At 56.4% G+C, this 15,913-nt stretch overlaps 1 protein-coding gene across 1 annotated transcript; it reads right to left on the bottom strand.

The window, feature by feature from the left end:
- Positions 1-1,551: 1,551 nt before the first annotated feature.
- On the bottom strand, positions 1,552-13,422 carry LOC100478363 (chymosin). Its single transcript, XM_002928298.3, has 9 exons — positions 13,361-13,422; positions 10,343-10,493; positions 9,376-9,493; positions 7,938-8,056; positions 5,556-5,755; positions 3,932-4,045; positions 3,048-3,192; positions 2,433-2,531; positions 1,552-1,689 (listed from the first exon to the last, which is right to left on the bottom strand). Exons 1-9 carry the CDS (start codon positions 13,420-13,422, stop codon positions 1,552-1,554), a joined length of 1,146 nt encoding a protein of 381 aa, XP_002928344.1.
- Positions 13,423-15,913: the final 2,491 nt, after the last annotated feature.

The raw sequence follows: 15,913 nt of genomic DNA, 5'->3' as shown, positions 1-15,913 counted from the left end.
AGGAAGGCACTGAGGACAACCTCTCCACTGGCCTGCATCCCCCATCTCGTCTGTCTTGGCATACAGCTGAGAAAGACCCCAAGAGATGCCCCCAGGCGAGCTTGTTAACAGGACCCCTTCAGCAGCTCCCAGCGGGAGCTCCTCCCCCCCTCCTCTTCCTGAAGAACAGTCTCCTTTGTCAAGTGTCATGGCCAAATCTGTAGCTTCAAGCCGGCTCTTGGCTCTCCGAGACTGCTGCATGCGTGACTCACAGCAGGGGCTCCCCAGCTGTTTGCAGGGCAAAGCGTGGTCGGGATATGGTTGGGATAAGGTGCGGCAGAGACTAGACATGAACCTGACCCCAGCCCTGTTTCCAAGCCTTCTGAGAGTTCAGCCACTATGAAGGTGTGACTTGAAGCCCAATCACAAAATTGGGGGCCAGACTGGCTAAAGTTTAGAAAACAGAAGCCTGCCGGGAGACTGCCAAGAGAAGGGGCACAAAGAAAAAGGAAGAGGGTCAAGGGAGCAAATGTGTGCGGCTCAGCAGAGCACTGTCCAGGGAGCCCTCCAAGGGGGCTTGCTCTGAGCATTGAAATCCCCCCCAAGAAGCTTGTCTGCCTGACCCCCATGGGGCTTCAGGGTAACATAACTGGGAAAACCCCTTAAATCCACCTGGATTCCTCTGTTCTAACCCTCTGGTCTGCATTTCCCATGTGGCCTCTCCCCTCCCAAAAGGAGCAGGAATTCGGGAGCAGGAGCGGTGTGTCCACTGACAGCTGTGGACCAGGGGTCCTCGCTGAGAGCTAGGGGTCCTCACTGAGCACTTGGGGGTCTTCACTGAACACCAGTGGCTTATCTGAGAGCTAGGGGTCTTCACTGAGCAGTAGGGGTCCCCGCTGAGCACTGGCATTTGCTCGCAGAGCCCTTGCAGGTGGGTGTGCCCCAGCGATGGAGCCGCTCTCTGTACGCTGGTGAGTCAGGTTCAGAGTCTAAGACTGAGACTCTCAGCTGTGGTGCTTCCTCAAGGTTAATGGCAACCTCAGGACCCTCAGACCTTCCCAGGTGCCTTCTGCCTCTTCCACTGTGTTCTCCAAAATGCCCTGAAGCCCTTTTCTTCATAGACCTAGAGCTTTTCTCTCCCTGGGCCAACGTTCTCTCCCCACCCCACACCCCAAGCCCTTGATCCCCAGGTACAAGCCTCATCCAGGTACAGGCCTCATCCTGCAAAGGTCTTTCCTACTGTACCCTTTCCCCAGAAAGGTCGAGAGTGGGAGAACTCAAAAGCCAGACATGTCTCACTTTTACCTGACCTAAGCTTGAAGTGGCCAAATCCCTCGTGAACGTCTCCACCCACCATCAGTGTCCCCAACCCTCCCCAACCCATGTAGCCCCAATACTGCCAGATACCAGGTGACACCACGTCTGCACCTCCATAAAGGCGCAGGGCTTTGGCCCCACAGAAGCCACACTTTGCGGAGATATGATATTTATTGAACCATGCGCCTGAAAACCTGATGTATATGCGTGCGCGTGTTTGGGGCACGCCTGCGTGGTCTGTGCTCAGCGGTGCCGTCAGATGGCCTTGGCCAGCCCCAAGCGGTTGTTGACCCTGTCAAAGACGCTGTAATACTCGCGGATGAAGACATCCCCCAGGATCCACAGCTGGGAATCCCCTTCCCCCTGGAAGCCACTGGAGCAGAAGCCCGTATCCTGGGAAAGGCAAGGCTGAGATGAAGCTGGGCCCAAGCCCGGTCACCGTGTCTGTTGGTGCCCCCCACACACCCCGCAGTCCCTCTCCCAGCTAGCATTTTCTCTCATCCTTGAAATCACCTTCCGAGGGAAGCAGACAATATTAGGTTCATCCCACTCAACAGATGAAGAAATTGATATTCAGAAAATAATGCAAGAGCATTTGGTGGGGTCCCCTCTCCCCACTCCCCTTCCCTCATCCTCCCCAGCAGCCCCCTTCCTCTCAGCACTTACTGCCTTGATGACCAGCCAGACCAGTTCTGGGGCCCCGAGGCCTTGCCAGTTGTGTGTACTCAAGGCTAGGTCAAATATGAGGCCAATGGGTCGGGGTGGGGGGGATAAAGGCTGGGTCCCCACAAAGCCCAGGCTGCCAACGAAAGTCCTAGACAGTGCTCCAGGCCCCCGGGCTTAGAAGCTCAAGCCGTGGATGGAGGCTCCCATGGGGACTGTGGTCCTGCCTACCCCACCCTCCCTCAGGCTGCTGGGCTCTGTACTTTCTGTCTGCCCCAGTTCTCCCAGGATGAGGCTGCAGAGGCCACAGGTGGGGCCCGAGGACAGCAGGGCCCCACTCAGAAAGGCCAGTTCGTCTAAGTGCACCTCCCGTATTCTCCATCTGGGCCCGGGCACCTTACAACTTGTTGACTTGCCAGGAGAAGGGGGGGGGGGCTAGGTGAACCCAGGCTTCCTCTCCCGAGAATTCCTACCGTGCTGGTGTAGGCAGAGGGGGGCAGTGGGTACTTCCGGCCATGGATCTCAAAGACCACGTCAGGCATACTACTCAGGCTCCCGCAGTTGATGTCGAACTAAAGACCAGAGGAAAGTCACCTGAGATGGGCAACGGATCTGGTGGGGCTCGATGAGACAGAGAAGGGCCAAGGCAGGGCCCCTTCCTCTGCGCTGGAGTCAAATGGAGGGGGAGGAGGCCTGCCCACTCAGAGGACTCTAGGGAGGCCCTCAGGCCTCAAAAGAGTTACACTGAGTGGGACCTGCTGTCAGCCAACGCAGGAACCGATCCTAGCTTGAGACAAAGGGGGATTGGCCTCCATGTTTCCCATCCAGGCTCAGCCAGAGCTCCCCCAGGACCCTGGGGGCACTTAGCAGTCAGGGAGGAAGGAGACCGTGGGGGGATGAGGAACAAGGGGGTACAGCAGAGCTCGGTGAGTCAGGGATACACGATCCTCCTGGGGGACAGGAGGCCAGACCTCGGCCTCTACATGAGATGAGAGAGCTCTGACAGCCATGGTGGGCCAAGCTGGAAGACCACGGTCAAGGCCTCCTGAGAAATCCCAGCCTCTCCAGGGAAATGGGCCAGGCCTCACCACGCCATACTGGTCCTCTTTGGCTCCAATGGCTGTCTGGATGTTGAGGATGTCGCTGCTGGGCCCAACCAGCATGGAGGTGCCTGTGTCCAGGATGGCCTGACAGCCACCATCACAGGCCACCACCACGCCATTGACAGTAACCCTATAAAGTGGAAACAGGACAGCCTCACAGTGCGTCCAGCATCCAGCAAACCGCCCACCCCCCTCCCCCATCCCAGCTCCCTTCCATCCTCTCCTGCCAGGATCCTCAGGCAGGGAGGAAATCCAAGCTTAAGACTCTGCCCCTCCCCAACTCTCAAGTAAATAAATAAGTCTTTTTTAAAAGCCAGGGAAGTCACACGCATTGAGGGGTGGAATGAGTACTGCTCTAGTCGCCTAAAGATCTGGCTTCAGCCTTTCTCCCTGCCACGCACTTGCCGTGAGCCTTGTGCAAATTATCGGCCTTCATGACCTTGGGCTTCTCACCCACAAAACAGACATGTTAACATCCCCTTTCTTGCCTTCCTCGAGGGATGGTCATGAGGTTCAGACTTGACGTTAGTAAATTATAAAATGAGGATTCTAGTGTGGTACCCACCCCCTAGGGTTTTAGTGGGGCGTGAACGAGACAGTCCTGTGACCACTCAGCCCGACACTGAGCGGGTAGCAAGGGCTCAGAAGTGCAGCGCTCGTATTAATAAAGCAGCGGGGAATGTCAGCATTCTCACTGACCAAGCTCACTCGCCTTGCAAGGGTCCAGTTCAGAATCTGATGTGACGGGCTTATGGGCTCCTATGCTGCGGTCCTTCTCAGAGCCTTGCGGGCTGATCCCCAGGCCCTGGTGTCCCCACCCCTGAAGGCAGCCTGTGGCTGGGGCCCAGGGCTGCCCGCCACTCACTCACCTGTCCACGGTGAACTGCCAGTACTCCCGCACGGTCACAGGAACCCAGTGCAGGGAGCCTGTGTAGTAGGATGGGTCAATGGCTCCCAGTGTGAGCATGCTCCCCTGGCCGTTCCTGAAACCAAGGAATGTGTGGTGACACTCTGACACTCTGGCTTGGTGAGGGGGAGTCGTAGCCCCACACAGGAGGGGGCAGAGGCCACTGAGACCACTGAGATCAGGCCCCACCCTCCTCCCTGCCCTCGAGCCCCATCTCCACCCCACAGTCTTCGAGGGAGTTCTCCCAGCCTCCCTGCTCTTCGAGGCTTTTCCCTGATAACAGCATCCTCTCTCTGAGTTCCGCAGCCCTCAGGCTGAGACACCTGCAGCCCGGGGGAGGAGGGAGGTAACCAGCACGCAGCTCACAGGACCACCAGGCTGGGCTGGGGCCACCCGCAGCGGTCGCCCTGTGGCCACCCTTCGTCCCCAGCCCTTTGGCTACAAGTAGCAGAGAGGTTCTTCAACCAGGTCCCACAGACTTTGGATTAAAACTGTCCCCCCCACCCCTCTGCTCCTTCTGGGGCTCTTCTCATGGCCAAGAAGCATGGGCACACCAGTGTCACCTGCTCCCACTCTGCTGCTCTTAGTTCCTAGACCTCAGCAAGCTGCCTCGCCCCCGGGCTCTAGCACATGCTGTCCCCACAGCCTGGAGCATGCTGGCCTCTGTCTCACCTGGAGAGCTCCCCCTCGTGCCTCAGAGAAGCTTCCCCTGCCCAACCTGCCCATGCTCCGCCGTCAGACTGGGCTTCCCTCGTTGCTAAGTTTTCCTGCACCCAGATCTGCCTACAGTCAGTGCCCTTCTCACAACTGTAAGCATAATTGTGTAATCGCGTGTTGTCTGCTCCCCCTGCTAGAAAGTTAACTCCCAGTTTCTCTTGTTTGCTGACGTATCCCCTTCTTCAGGCAGAGCACCTGCATATAGGAACAGCCCATAAATACTGACCGAGTGAATAAATGCATGAATGTACCAATGTGCTCCTTGCCTGAATGTCCTTGACCTCGGTCGCCCAGCACCTTCCTTCTCCTAAGCGTGGTGCCCTTCTCCCCATCCTGCCACCTGCCCTTCTGTCCAGCTAAGCTGCACCATCATGGGGGCAGGAGGACAGAGCGGGGAGCACTGGACTGGGAGTCAGGAGCCCTGGGCTCCTGGTGTGACTTAGCCTCCAGTTCCCAAGGTGACTGTCCCTCCCGGGCCTCAGTTTCCTGTGTCGTGGAAGGAGGAGTTTGGACTCCTTTGACGCCTACTCTGAAAGTCTTGAATCTCAGTGACGTTAACAAATGATTATGGAGGCCTGGCCACTTTGGAAAAAAGAGGTTAAACGCCCCTAGGCAGAGGTGGGGTCAGCCTTCATGTTTTAAATGCCAGAAATCAATGTCAAATGTTGGTCCCATGCATTCTGGCTGCATCAGTGGCTACGTTGGGGGCTCTTGGGCAAGAGATTGGGTCCGCCTGGAAACAAGGAGCGGGTTTGCTTGGATTCTGGCCACCACCCTGGAGTTGCGGTGACCCAAAGTGCTGGACTTCGCTCAGCCGACAGACCTTGCCAGGCCATGCAAGTCCGGCCCTGGCTGCGGACAGCTCCTACCTGGCCAAATACACAGAGAACAGGTCTCGGGCCACCAGATGCGTCTGCATCATGTTGTCGAACACGGGCACCGAGTACTCGGAGGCCAGGGAGGGGTAGGCCAGCCCCAGGATCCCGTCGAACTCAGAGTAGGTAAAGACGTTGCCAGGCTCCTGGGTGCTCAGGCCCACGGTCTGGTGGGAGTCCACGATGGTGGACACCTGCAAGAGAAGCCAAGTGTCTTCCACCAGGGGCCTGCGGCCAGAGGCAGGAAGATCCCAGGGGAAGGCCGGTATTGGGATCTGCCCCAGGGGCCCTCCCTTCCTCCTACAGGATATGTAGCTATGTGACCGTAAGAGAGAAAAGCCCTCGTTTCCCAGCTCTGCGCTATGGTTGTGAGGCCATGATCCTGGCGAGGCCAGGGCGGAGGAAGAGGACACGGTGAAGGGTAAAGATAGCAGTGCTCATGGTGTAGGAGTGGGGGGGGGAGCTCAAGGAGGGGGGCGGGGTGCCCGCCTGCAGCCCTACCATCGGCTGCACCTGGGGCATCCACCGGGAACAGCTGGGGGCCGCACAACGGACAGAAAGAGCAGGCACCCACTTTGCATCTAATAGACCCAGCCCTGTCTCCTTGCCCTGTTGTATGCTGACGGTGTGACCTTGAACAAGCCCCTCTCTGAGCCTCGATCTCCTCATCTGTTAAATGGAATGATAACACCTGCTTCTCAAGGCAATGCTTAGGCCTGTATAATCCGGACACTGAGCCTGCGTCGAGCATTTACGGAAGGTCTGGCCGTTGGACGTTAGTGGTACTGTGCTAAGGAATTGCTACTTCCCAGTCTCCTATTAACCTGCTCGCTTCCCTGGAAGGCTGCTGTGCCCCCCAGCCCACTCTGAGCTCACAGGGGCCTCCAGCTTCCCCTCTGTCCCCTGATAGCCAAACCATCCCCCACACATGCAGCCAAAGTGATCTTTGAAAATGGACATCCAGTCATGTCACCCCTTGCGACGACCCCCCCCAGAGGCTCCTAGTGGCACTCGGGATGAAGCCTTTGCCCTAGAGTCCCCTCATGGGCTGACCCTGCTTTTCACACCTCGTCTCATGCCTCTGAGCCTTTGACCCACACTTCTCCGCCCACACCTATCTTCTTTCTCCTCCTGCAATGCCTCGACTTGTCCTCATGTCCATGCAGCCTGCTGAGGGGGACCTGACCCCTGTGGCTCTCTCTCGCACCCCCTGCCCAAGGTGAGAAGGTGAAGTCCGCCCGGCATACCACGGCTAAGACCAGCAGACTTGGGCCAGCTCCCCCGTGAAGAAGCGGGTTTTCCCCCCCAAACTCAAAACAGCAGAAAAGAAAGCAAATGGCTCCAGGCCTCAGAGGAAGTTAGGACCCCTGAGCAGGGGAGTCACCTTCCCAGGCCCTGTCTGTTGGGGTCACATCAGCCGGTGGCTCTGGGGTCTCCACTGTCCGGCACTGACCCCGGGGGAGGCCTGAGCTGGGTGGGCACCCACCCTGCCAATGGAAGAGGCTGAGGAGAGAGCCGTCAGCAGAGAAGAGCTGTGTCCCTTTGGGCTCTGAGCAAAAGAGCCTTCAGCCAGGCCCAGGAAGAACTCAAGCAAGATGGAGAGGGTAAGCACCAGGGGATTCCACTTGACTTTGAGTCTTGGGTAGTGGCTGAGAGGGAGAGCGGGAAGCTAATGAGTCCCGAGCCCTTACTGTGTGCCCATCACTGTGTTGAGCACTTTAGAAGCCAAAAAGCAGCAAAAAGGAAGGGGAACCCTTATCCAGAGGGCACAGATGCTCCCCGATGTGAAAGGAGGTGCTGCTTGATGGCACCTGGGCAGGGGACTCGCCTTCCAGGGCGAAGGAGTGAGCTCAAGCCAAGGGCAGCACTCAGAGAGTCGGAGGTGTGGGTCTGACACTCAGCTCCCAGCCATCAGCTGTGTGACTTCGGGCAGATTACTAACTCCTAGAAACTTCCGTTTCCTTGTCTGCACCATGGGGATAATAGTACCTTCCCAAGGACTCCGTTTACAATGAGGTCCCACAGGCGACCCTGGGGAGCTCGGTGCTGGCACAGGCTTGAGATTCTGAACCAGCTATGGCAAGGACAGAGGAAAAAGGATGGAGAAGGTGGGAACTGGGCATGGAGAAGCCTCTCAGGGGGACTCTGGGGGCTGACCTGGGAAGAAGAGGAGGGAGGGACAGGCCACAGCCCCTGCTGGCTAAGATCCCTCTGGAATCCCTACCCGCCAGGCCCCCTGGGGGGGGTGGGGGCAAGACCCAAAGGGCCTCTCTGCCCCAGCTGGAGGTGCAGCCTGCCAGAGCCTGGGTGTCCGGGTGGCAGAGCAGCCGGCGGGGCAGGAAAGGTGAGCCCCGGCTGGCCCCAAGCCCCACTCACAGTGACGGTATCAAGGCCCAGGAATCCCTGCATGCTGCCCGTGCCGTACTGGATGGAGAGAGGCTTGTTCAGGTTCTGGAAGGTGGAGGACTTGGCCGGGTCGAAGCGGTGATGGCTTTCTGAAACACAGACCCAGGGTGAGTGAGGCCCAGAGAACCTTCTTGCCCCTGACAGTGCCAGCCAGGGCTGGGACCCTCACTAGGCCTTGTAAGAATGTGGTCTAGAAACTAACCATTCTCACTGCGGAAAATAAGCAGCCCATTCTCTCTTGATCCCCCACAGTTTGGTAAAGAAAATCATGCTTTGCTACTCGACCCACCTCTCGGAACCCCAGAGCTATCTGTGTGGCTTCCAAACCAAACAAGAAAGAGAAAAGCCATCCCTGTGGTCTCCATAGACTTGCTACTTTTACCAGCTTTGTACCTTAGGCAAGACTCTTTTCTTCTCCAAACTTTGCTCCCTTCTCCTGTAAAGGGGGATACCAAGAGCACCAATCTCCCAGGATTGTTGGAGAAATCAATTATTAACATGTATTAAATGCTTACTCATCATTACTAATAGACCCTGTCACTTTCTAGACCAAGTCGCACCCCCTGACATATCATAGTCCCATTTTATTGAAAGGAGAACCGAAGACCCAGTAGGGTCAGCAGTTTGTCTTGGCTCCTGATAGAGACTAAACAAATAAGTAAATACCAGGGTGCCTGGGTGGCTCAGTTGGTTAAGCGCCTGCCTTTGGTGTAGGTCATGATCCCGGGGTCCTGGGGCCGAGCCCTGCAGCAGACCCCCTGCTCAGCAGGGAGCCTGCTTCTCCTTCTGCCTGCCGCTCCCTCCCCCTCCTGCTTGTGCTCTCTGCTCTCTCTCAAATAAATAAATAAAATATTTTTTAAAAAAATAAATAAATAGGCTACGCTTCCCTAATTTCCAGCTGGTGCCTTATACCTTAGACCCGGGATTTGCATGTCTTCTCAATCTGTGGGCAGTTGGAAGGGCTGAGCAAGGAGATGGGGCACCATTGGGAAGCTGGGAACGTCAAAGCAAACTCTCCTGTACCCACGTTCTCCCCAGCACCCTGCAACTCCAGGGTGGTGGCCAGAATCCAAGCAAACCCGCTCCTTGTTTCCAGGCAGACCCAATCTCTTGCCCAAGAGCCCCCAACGTAGCCACCGATGCAGCCAGAATGCACGGGACCAACATTTGGCCTTAATTTCTGGCATTTAAAACATGAAGGCTGACCCCACCTCTGCCTAGGGGTGATTAACCTCTTTTTTCCAAAGTGGCCAGGCCTCCATAATCATTTGGTGATGTCACTGAAATTCACAGACTTTCAGAGCAGGCTCCAAAGGAGTCCAAGCTTCTCCTTTCACTCCGCAGGGCTGCCCGACTGGCCCTGGGGGTCTGAGCCTGGAGGGGTGGGCCGGAAAGGGAGGTAACTCACGGCAGGCATAACTCTTGCAGTAGACAGAGGGCACCCAGAGGTCTGAGGAGCCGGTGTCGAACACCACGGTGAATTCCTGGGGTGGGGTCCCGATGGAGATCTTTCCAAAGTACTGACACTGGGGACAGACAGCACGGGGTCAGGGGTGGGGACTAGAGCATAGGGATATGGGCTGATGCTTGACATGGAGAAAAGGACAAAGTGGGGAATGAGGATTGCTGGGGAGGGCTCTTCATCTCCAACCACCACACTGGCTCCCGCCAAGTTGTGCTGGTCTACCCCCTCCACAAGCCCTATAACCACCGCGGGAGTCAACCCCAGAAGCAGACAGTAGATCAAAACATAAGCCCTTCCTGGTCGGAAGACTGCCCCCCACCCCCAAAGGCCAGGGCAAGGACAGAGAGATGCAGCACCAGAGAGGTACGGACCCCAGGTCCCGACCTGAGCTGTCCCTGCCACCCCTCCTTGCCAGCCTCCCCATGTATCAGAACTAGGGCTAGGGCCGGGGTGAGCATGACCTAGATAAGGCAACAAGAGACAACACAGACTGTTTACTGTCAAGACTGACGGATGAGGGAGAGACAGGCTCCAGGAAGGAAGAGGGCCCAAGGGGCGTTCCTGTCGTTCCTGGGAGGCTGCAGATGGGCTCCCTGCTGAGCCCAGACTAAGATGTGGGTCCCCTGGGCTGGGAAAGACAGGCATGGGAAGTGCACCTGGGAGCAGATGACATGCCCCCAAGGGATGTCGTCTGCAGGATGCCTGAGCTTAGACCCTTCTGGCAGCGACCTTCAGAGCCTTGCCTTTGCCGGGTCTGCTGGCCTGGTGTGGAGCTGACTGAGGGGCAGGGGGCAGCCTCCATAGTCCACAGGGCTTCATGCTTCCTAGAAGGGGGGAGGGGGGGGCGGGAAGGGGCACCCAGCACACTCTGTGCGAGAAGCACTATTGGAAGGGGGGCAGAGCCACTTACATCCAGGTAGTTGGTCAAGGGCTCGCTGGCCACCTTCTCCAGGTTGGAGTACTTCTTGCTGATGGAATACGGGTGTGTCTTCAGAAAGTCCTCCAGGAGCCCATGCTCCTTCAGGGCCTTTCTCAGCGACTTGCCTTTGTGCAGAGGGACCCTGAGGAAACGGGGAAGAGTTAGTGATGCCAGTGGGCAGCTCCTTGGGGCCGACCAGCCTCGGAGAAGTGCCCAGAGGCTCTGGGTTCTGTCAGCTACTCCCCCACATTTTTTTTTATCATAACTCGAAGGAAAAATTAGATTTCACATCAGTTCACCATTCAGTGCTTACCCTTACAAAATGCAATGCACTCTGATGTTCCCTATTCCTTTCTCTTTTCGTAATGCTGGTAGAGACGCAATCGATGTATTTTATAGCCTCCTAATGAGTTCTGCAAGTCCGAGGTTTGAGAGACACAACGTCATTCATTCAGTCTCCAAATTCTTGCTGCCTGCCTGCGATGTGCCAGACATTGTATGGGGCCCAGGGGTATGGTCTCTGCCATCTGGGACCACGATGTCAGGAGAGGAAATGATGTCCCCCACACTCTGCTAAATGCTGTGAAAATGCTCCCTCCCTCGTGACCCCTGTGACTGGCTCTCTGGGTGGCCTAAAGTGTGCGGAAAAGCTTCGAAGGGTTTCAAAACAGAGCGTGGTCCTCAGGGAGCTTCTGACGGAGTTTGGGTGTTGAATGATGGAAGCAAATCAACAGAAGAGAATCGAGAGAGAGAACAGCAGAAGGGTTCTAGACCCTGCTCTCGAGGCTGTGGCCCCTGGGGTAGCCCCCCAAAGCCCTCTGAGCTTCAGCTCTGTCTCTGCAAAATGGGTCAGGGACCTCCTTCCTTTCCAGTCACTCTCCAGCCCTGCCTTTAACCAACCGAGGAGCCTCACCTCTCTGGTCCTAGCGCCCCCTCCTGTGGGTTGAAGGAATGTGGGTTGATGACCCTGGTGTCCCTTCTAGTTCTAAGGGCCATGCGGTCCTCCTCTGAGGGGCTGATTTAGGGACAAGTGGAGACCGCGGCTGTGAAACTGCTTTAAGAGCAATAAAATGGCGGGAGCTCTAAGACCCTCAGAGAAAATAAGTGTCTTAGACCCTCATGTTGTTCACAATCCAAACAGATCCATATGGAACAGCCCCGTATGTGAATTACAGTCCTTCCTCTGGTGCCTCCCTTCTCCAGCCCTCGAGTGTGACTTCAGCCAGGACCCAACAGAAATAAAAGGTCCTTGGGGCACCTGGGTGGCTCAGTCGTTAAACGTCTGCCTTCGGCTCAGGGCGTGATCCCGGTGCTCTGGGATCGAGCCCCACATCAGGCTCCTCCGCTGGGAGCCTGCTTCTTCCTCTCCCACTCCCCCTGCTTGTGTTCCCTCTCTCGCTGGCTATCTCTTTCTCTCTGTTAAATAAATAAATAAATAAAATCTTTAAAAAAAAAAAAAAGAAAAGAAAAGGTTCTCGAGACATTTCTCAGCCTTCGTCTCTGATGATAGAAAAGGATGTAAGCCCAAAAGGAAGGAGGCTCCCGGGCCCAATCCTACAGCTGCCGTTTCCTGTGTCTCCATGTCCAGGTCCCCAAAGCGTTCTGCTTGCTCAGCTCCTGCTCCTGCTCAGCTCGGGATCCACTCGTGGAATGCCTGGTGACTCCCACAGTGACAGCTGTCTCCCTGCTGAGCTGCTATGTCCAGCATGAGGCCCCTCAGAGGGATGCCGGCAGCCCACTGCCCCATGCCAAGAGCCAGGAGGCTCCAACCAACCACCATGGAAACCTCCGCTCCCCCAGGGCTGCCCCCAGTCCCGGCGCTGAGACCTCCCAATGCCTGGCTAGAAAGAACTTTGCTTTCAAGACCACAAGGACCTCTGACTGGTCAAAGGCACCCAAGCCCCCTTTCAGGGATCCAGGTTCCCAGGGATGGATTCAGGTTTCCCCAGGCTTGTGGCTTGATGGGGCTCGAGCCTGGGAACCGGAGATAGTGTGATTTTGCGGCAAGAGTGTAAGTCCTCTTGGGACCAAGTCCTGGCTCCTCCTTTATGAGCCATGTAGCCTCAGGTAGCCCAGGGACCTTCCCTGAACAACAGCTTCCTCACCTGTAAAATGCAAATAATAATATCTACCTAATTCAGGAGGATTACTGGCACCTCGCAGCAAGCAGCTCGAGAACTATCAGTTATGGGGTGCCGGGCTGGCTCAGTCGGTAGAGCATCTGACTCTTGATCTTGGGGTCATGAGTTTGAGCCCCATGTTGGGTCTAGAGATTACTTTTTAAGAAAATCATCTCAGGGGCGCCTGGGTGGTCGTTAAGCATCTGCCTTCAGCTCAGGTCATGATCCCAGGGTCCTGGGATCGAGGCCCGTGTCGGGCTCCCTGCTCAGCAGCGAGCCTGCTTCTTCCTCTCCCATTCCCCCTACTTGTGTTCCCTCTCTTTCTGCTGAATAAATAAATAAAATATTTTTTTAAAAAATAAATAAATAAAAATAAAAAATCATTTCAAAGAAAAGTATCAAAAAACGAAATCTCAGTTATTAATTTTGGAGGAGAACTTGGGAATCTCATCCATAGAGACAGCTTTCTTTTGTCTAAGAAACACATACATAGCTCTTCTCACATGCCAGGCACTGTTCAAAGCATTTTACAAATACCAATTCATATACCCTCCTGACAGCCCTGTGAGATGGATGCTGTTATCCTAATTTTACAACAGAAGAGGAACCAGATCACAGACAGTCAGGTTGGTGATGGAGCTGGGGATCACATCACGGGCAGTTTGACTCCAGAAGCCATGCCCTTAATTCCGCAGGCTGCCCATGCGACCCGGTGTTGCTGCTCGGGCACACTTTGAGGAAAAGGTCCCAAATGCAAAGGCAAGACCATCCTGGGAGCCTACAGCATGGCCTCTGAAGATTCCGCTGGGGCAGAGCAGGAGACCAGGACAGACCCACCCAGAGCAGGTGCGTGTGACGCCCTTCCCCTCCCCGGGTGCCTGACACCCACCTGGAGATCCCACTGCCCTGGGAGAGGGCGAGGACGGCGAGGAGCACCACGAGACGCCTCATCCTGGACCACAGGCTGGCCACTGCTGGAGCCAGGCCCCCTTCCCACAGCCTTTATAGCAGTCCTGGGTCCCCTCTGGCTGCAAGCCCCGGCCGCAGAGATGACCCCCTGACTTCGGGCTGCTCCACAAACACATTAAGATAGCACCCCGAGTACCCAACACCCACTGCGATAAGGGCTACTGACTCCACCACGGCGGGACTTCAAAGCCGAAGGGTCCACGTGCTTGATCTTCGGGCTGGGAAAGGTCACAGAGGCCTCCCCGACTGATCTCCCCTTCCAGACGGGACTGCTTGGGCTCGCACAGGTGGGGCCACCGCCAGAAACCCGTCTCATGTTCCACCTTGTGGTCTGTAAAGAGGTCTCCTCGCAGCAGAGCCCTGTCCTGCCCTAGCCGCCTCTCCTCCCTCGGCCTAACTTCACAGGGAGCCAGCAGCCTGCCCCATGCAGGCATCTCCAGCTCAGTGCTCCCGGCCCCCATTCCAGGGAGCCCTCCATCTACTCCAGAGACAGAGCGCTCCTTTAACCTGTCATCCCGGACTAAGAGAGATGACAAGGCCGAGGCGCCTGCACTGTCCGGGCTGTGTTCCCTGGTTCCATGTTAGAAGGGTGTTGGGAAGATAAGGGCTGGATGCTAGATCCCGTGAGCCACTGCCGGGTCGGTGGGGGGGGGGGTTGGTGAGGGTGATCGGGGAAGGCAGACTCGTGCCACACATAGAGAGGAAGGAGGAGGATACAGCCCTATGGTCAGACTGAGGCAACAGGTGAGGCCAAATGCCAGCACCCCGGTCCCACACAGAGGCCTAGGCCGAGCTTCTCAGAGGCACACATGCAGGGCTTGGTGATGAGACGGCCGCCCCAGAGAGAATTAGGGCAAAAAGGGAAACAGAGGCTCAGCCACAGAAGGGGTAGAGAAAAGCACGTCCCGTGGTGAGGGGAGGCTATAAACTGGGAAGGCGAGATTAAATCAGGGTCAGGCAGGGCCTTTGGGGCCGCAGGTGTGTGGGAGAGTGTGGTGCCGGTCACCGACACCCTGCGGGACAGACGTCTGGGTAGCAAGGGAGTGGAACAGTCAGGGCAGGGTGGGCAGCCAAGGAAGGGAGCATGTGGTGGGCCCCGGACACAGGGGCATGCAGAGAGGGACAGACCCAGAAGTTTTCTGTATTTGATGAGGCCCATCAACAGGGGAACTGAGAGTTTTATGGCAGGAGTTAGGAAGACAGCCAGATGGACTCCCTCCCAAGACAATGCCCCACCCTCTGCCATCCGTGTCCCGTCCCAGCAGCCCTGCATCTGAGCGGTCTTTCCTCCCTCACACCATCACCAAGCACGACGCATAGCAGGTGCTCACTAAACGTCTGGTTAAGCAAATGACTGAATGAACGGTCTTCCCACCTCTCTGGAGGCACAGCAGGGCCCCGCCTTTATGACGAGTTGCGGACAAGGAGATGGCGACGCGGAGAGGTTGATGGACTTGTCCCTGAGGAAGAAGAGCTTGAACTGTCACAGGAGCCCTGGTCTGACATACTACACACCGCCCCCCGGGCCCGGCATGCTGTGCGGATCTCACGGGTTTCGCAATATCAAGTCTGGGGCCGTTCTGCTTCTTGCTCATTCCTGCCAACCTCCGGGGACCCCTTGGGACAGCCATGCTGGTGCGGGGCACCCAGGACCCGGCCCCTCCTGGTCACCACTATCACGTGGGAACACTGTAGCACTTTGCTCCACAACCCCAGGGGCCCAGCCTGAACAAACACTCCTGAACAATGAGCCTGGCGAGTCAGGCTCACCCATCCCTCCGGCTGGAAGGTACCCCTCGAAGCCAAAAACTAAAGATGCCCTGGCACTGGTTGCTCTGTGTTTACTCACGAGATGGAGATCATTCTAACAGCATTCAGGTGCACGCTAGCAGGAATGCTGCCCAGACGGCACAGGACGCTAGAACTGCTTACCCACGGGGGCAGGGCAAGGCTTGCAAAAAGCTTTTAGAAAAACCATGATAAGATTTCATCACCGGCTACCCAGCACCTGGTGGGGACAACTCCCCTTGGTCTAGATTCTTTGTGCCTGGGGACTGGCCCACAAAAGTGACTAAACAAAGTCAGGGCCTGGGGATGACCTATCCTGGGTAACCCCCCCAAACCCCACTGTGATCGCCACTCAGACATAAGCAGCCACAAAGCTGATTCAACGCAGGACCTTGGGCATCTTCTATGTGCTCACGATAGCCACAGAGTTATGGAGCTGGTGTCCTCTCCATGCCTGGGAGTCCACAGATTGGATCCCCACTTGTGACCCTGCTGTGACTATAGGGGGAAATCCAAAGGGACAAACATCTTTCACTGCAAGGAGCCAGCTGACAGGGGAGCGTGGTTTCTGGAAAGTGCATGTGTGACTGTCCTGAGCTTCAATCCTGGGTCTGCCACGTGGTGGTGTGGCCTTGAGCAAGTCCCTTTACTTCTTGGTGCCTCAGTCCTCAGTTTCCTTTTCTGA

Source organism: Ailuropoda melanoleuca, chromosome 2 (assembly GCF_002007445.2).
Source record: "Ailuropoda melanoleuca isolate Jingjing chromosome 2, ASM200744v2, whole genome shotgun sequence".
In the NCBI taxonomy this organism is placed as follows: domain Eukaryota; kingdom Metazoa; phylum Chordata; class Mammalia; order Carnivora; family Ursidae; genus Ailuropoda; species Ailuropoda melanoleuca.
This window is presented reverse-complemented; position numbering and strand designations above follow the sequence as displayed.

Coding starts and splice junctions, on each gene's coding strand:
- LOC100478363 (XM_002928298.3), bottom strand. CDS start 13,422: ATGAGGCGTCTCGTGGTGCTCCTCGCCGTCCTCGCCCTCTCCCAGGGC. Junction 5,756..7,937: donor TGGGCCTTGATACCGTCACT/GTGAGTGGGGCT, acceptor CTTCTCTTGCAG/GTGTCCACCATCGTGGACTC. Junction 3,193..3,931: donor TGGCAGTTCACCGTGGACAG/GTGAGTGAGTGG, acceptor TCCACTTTATAG/GGTTACTGTCAATGGCGTGG.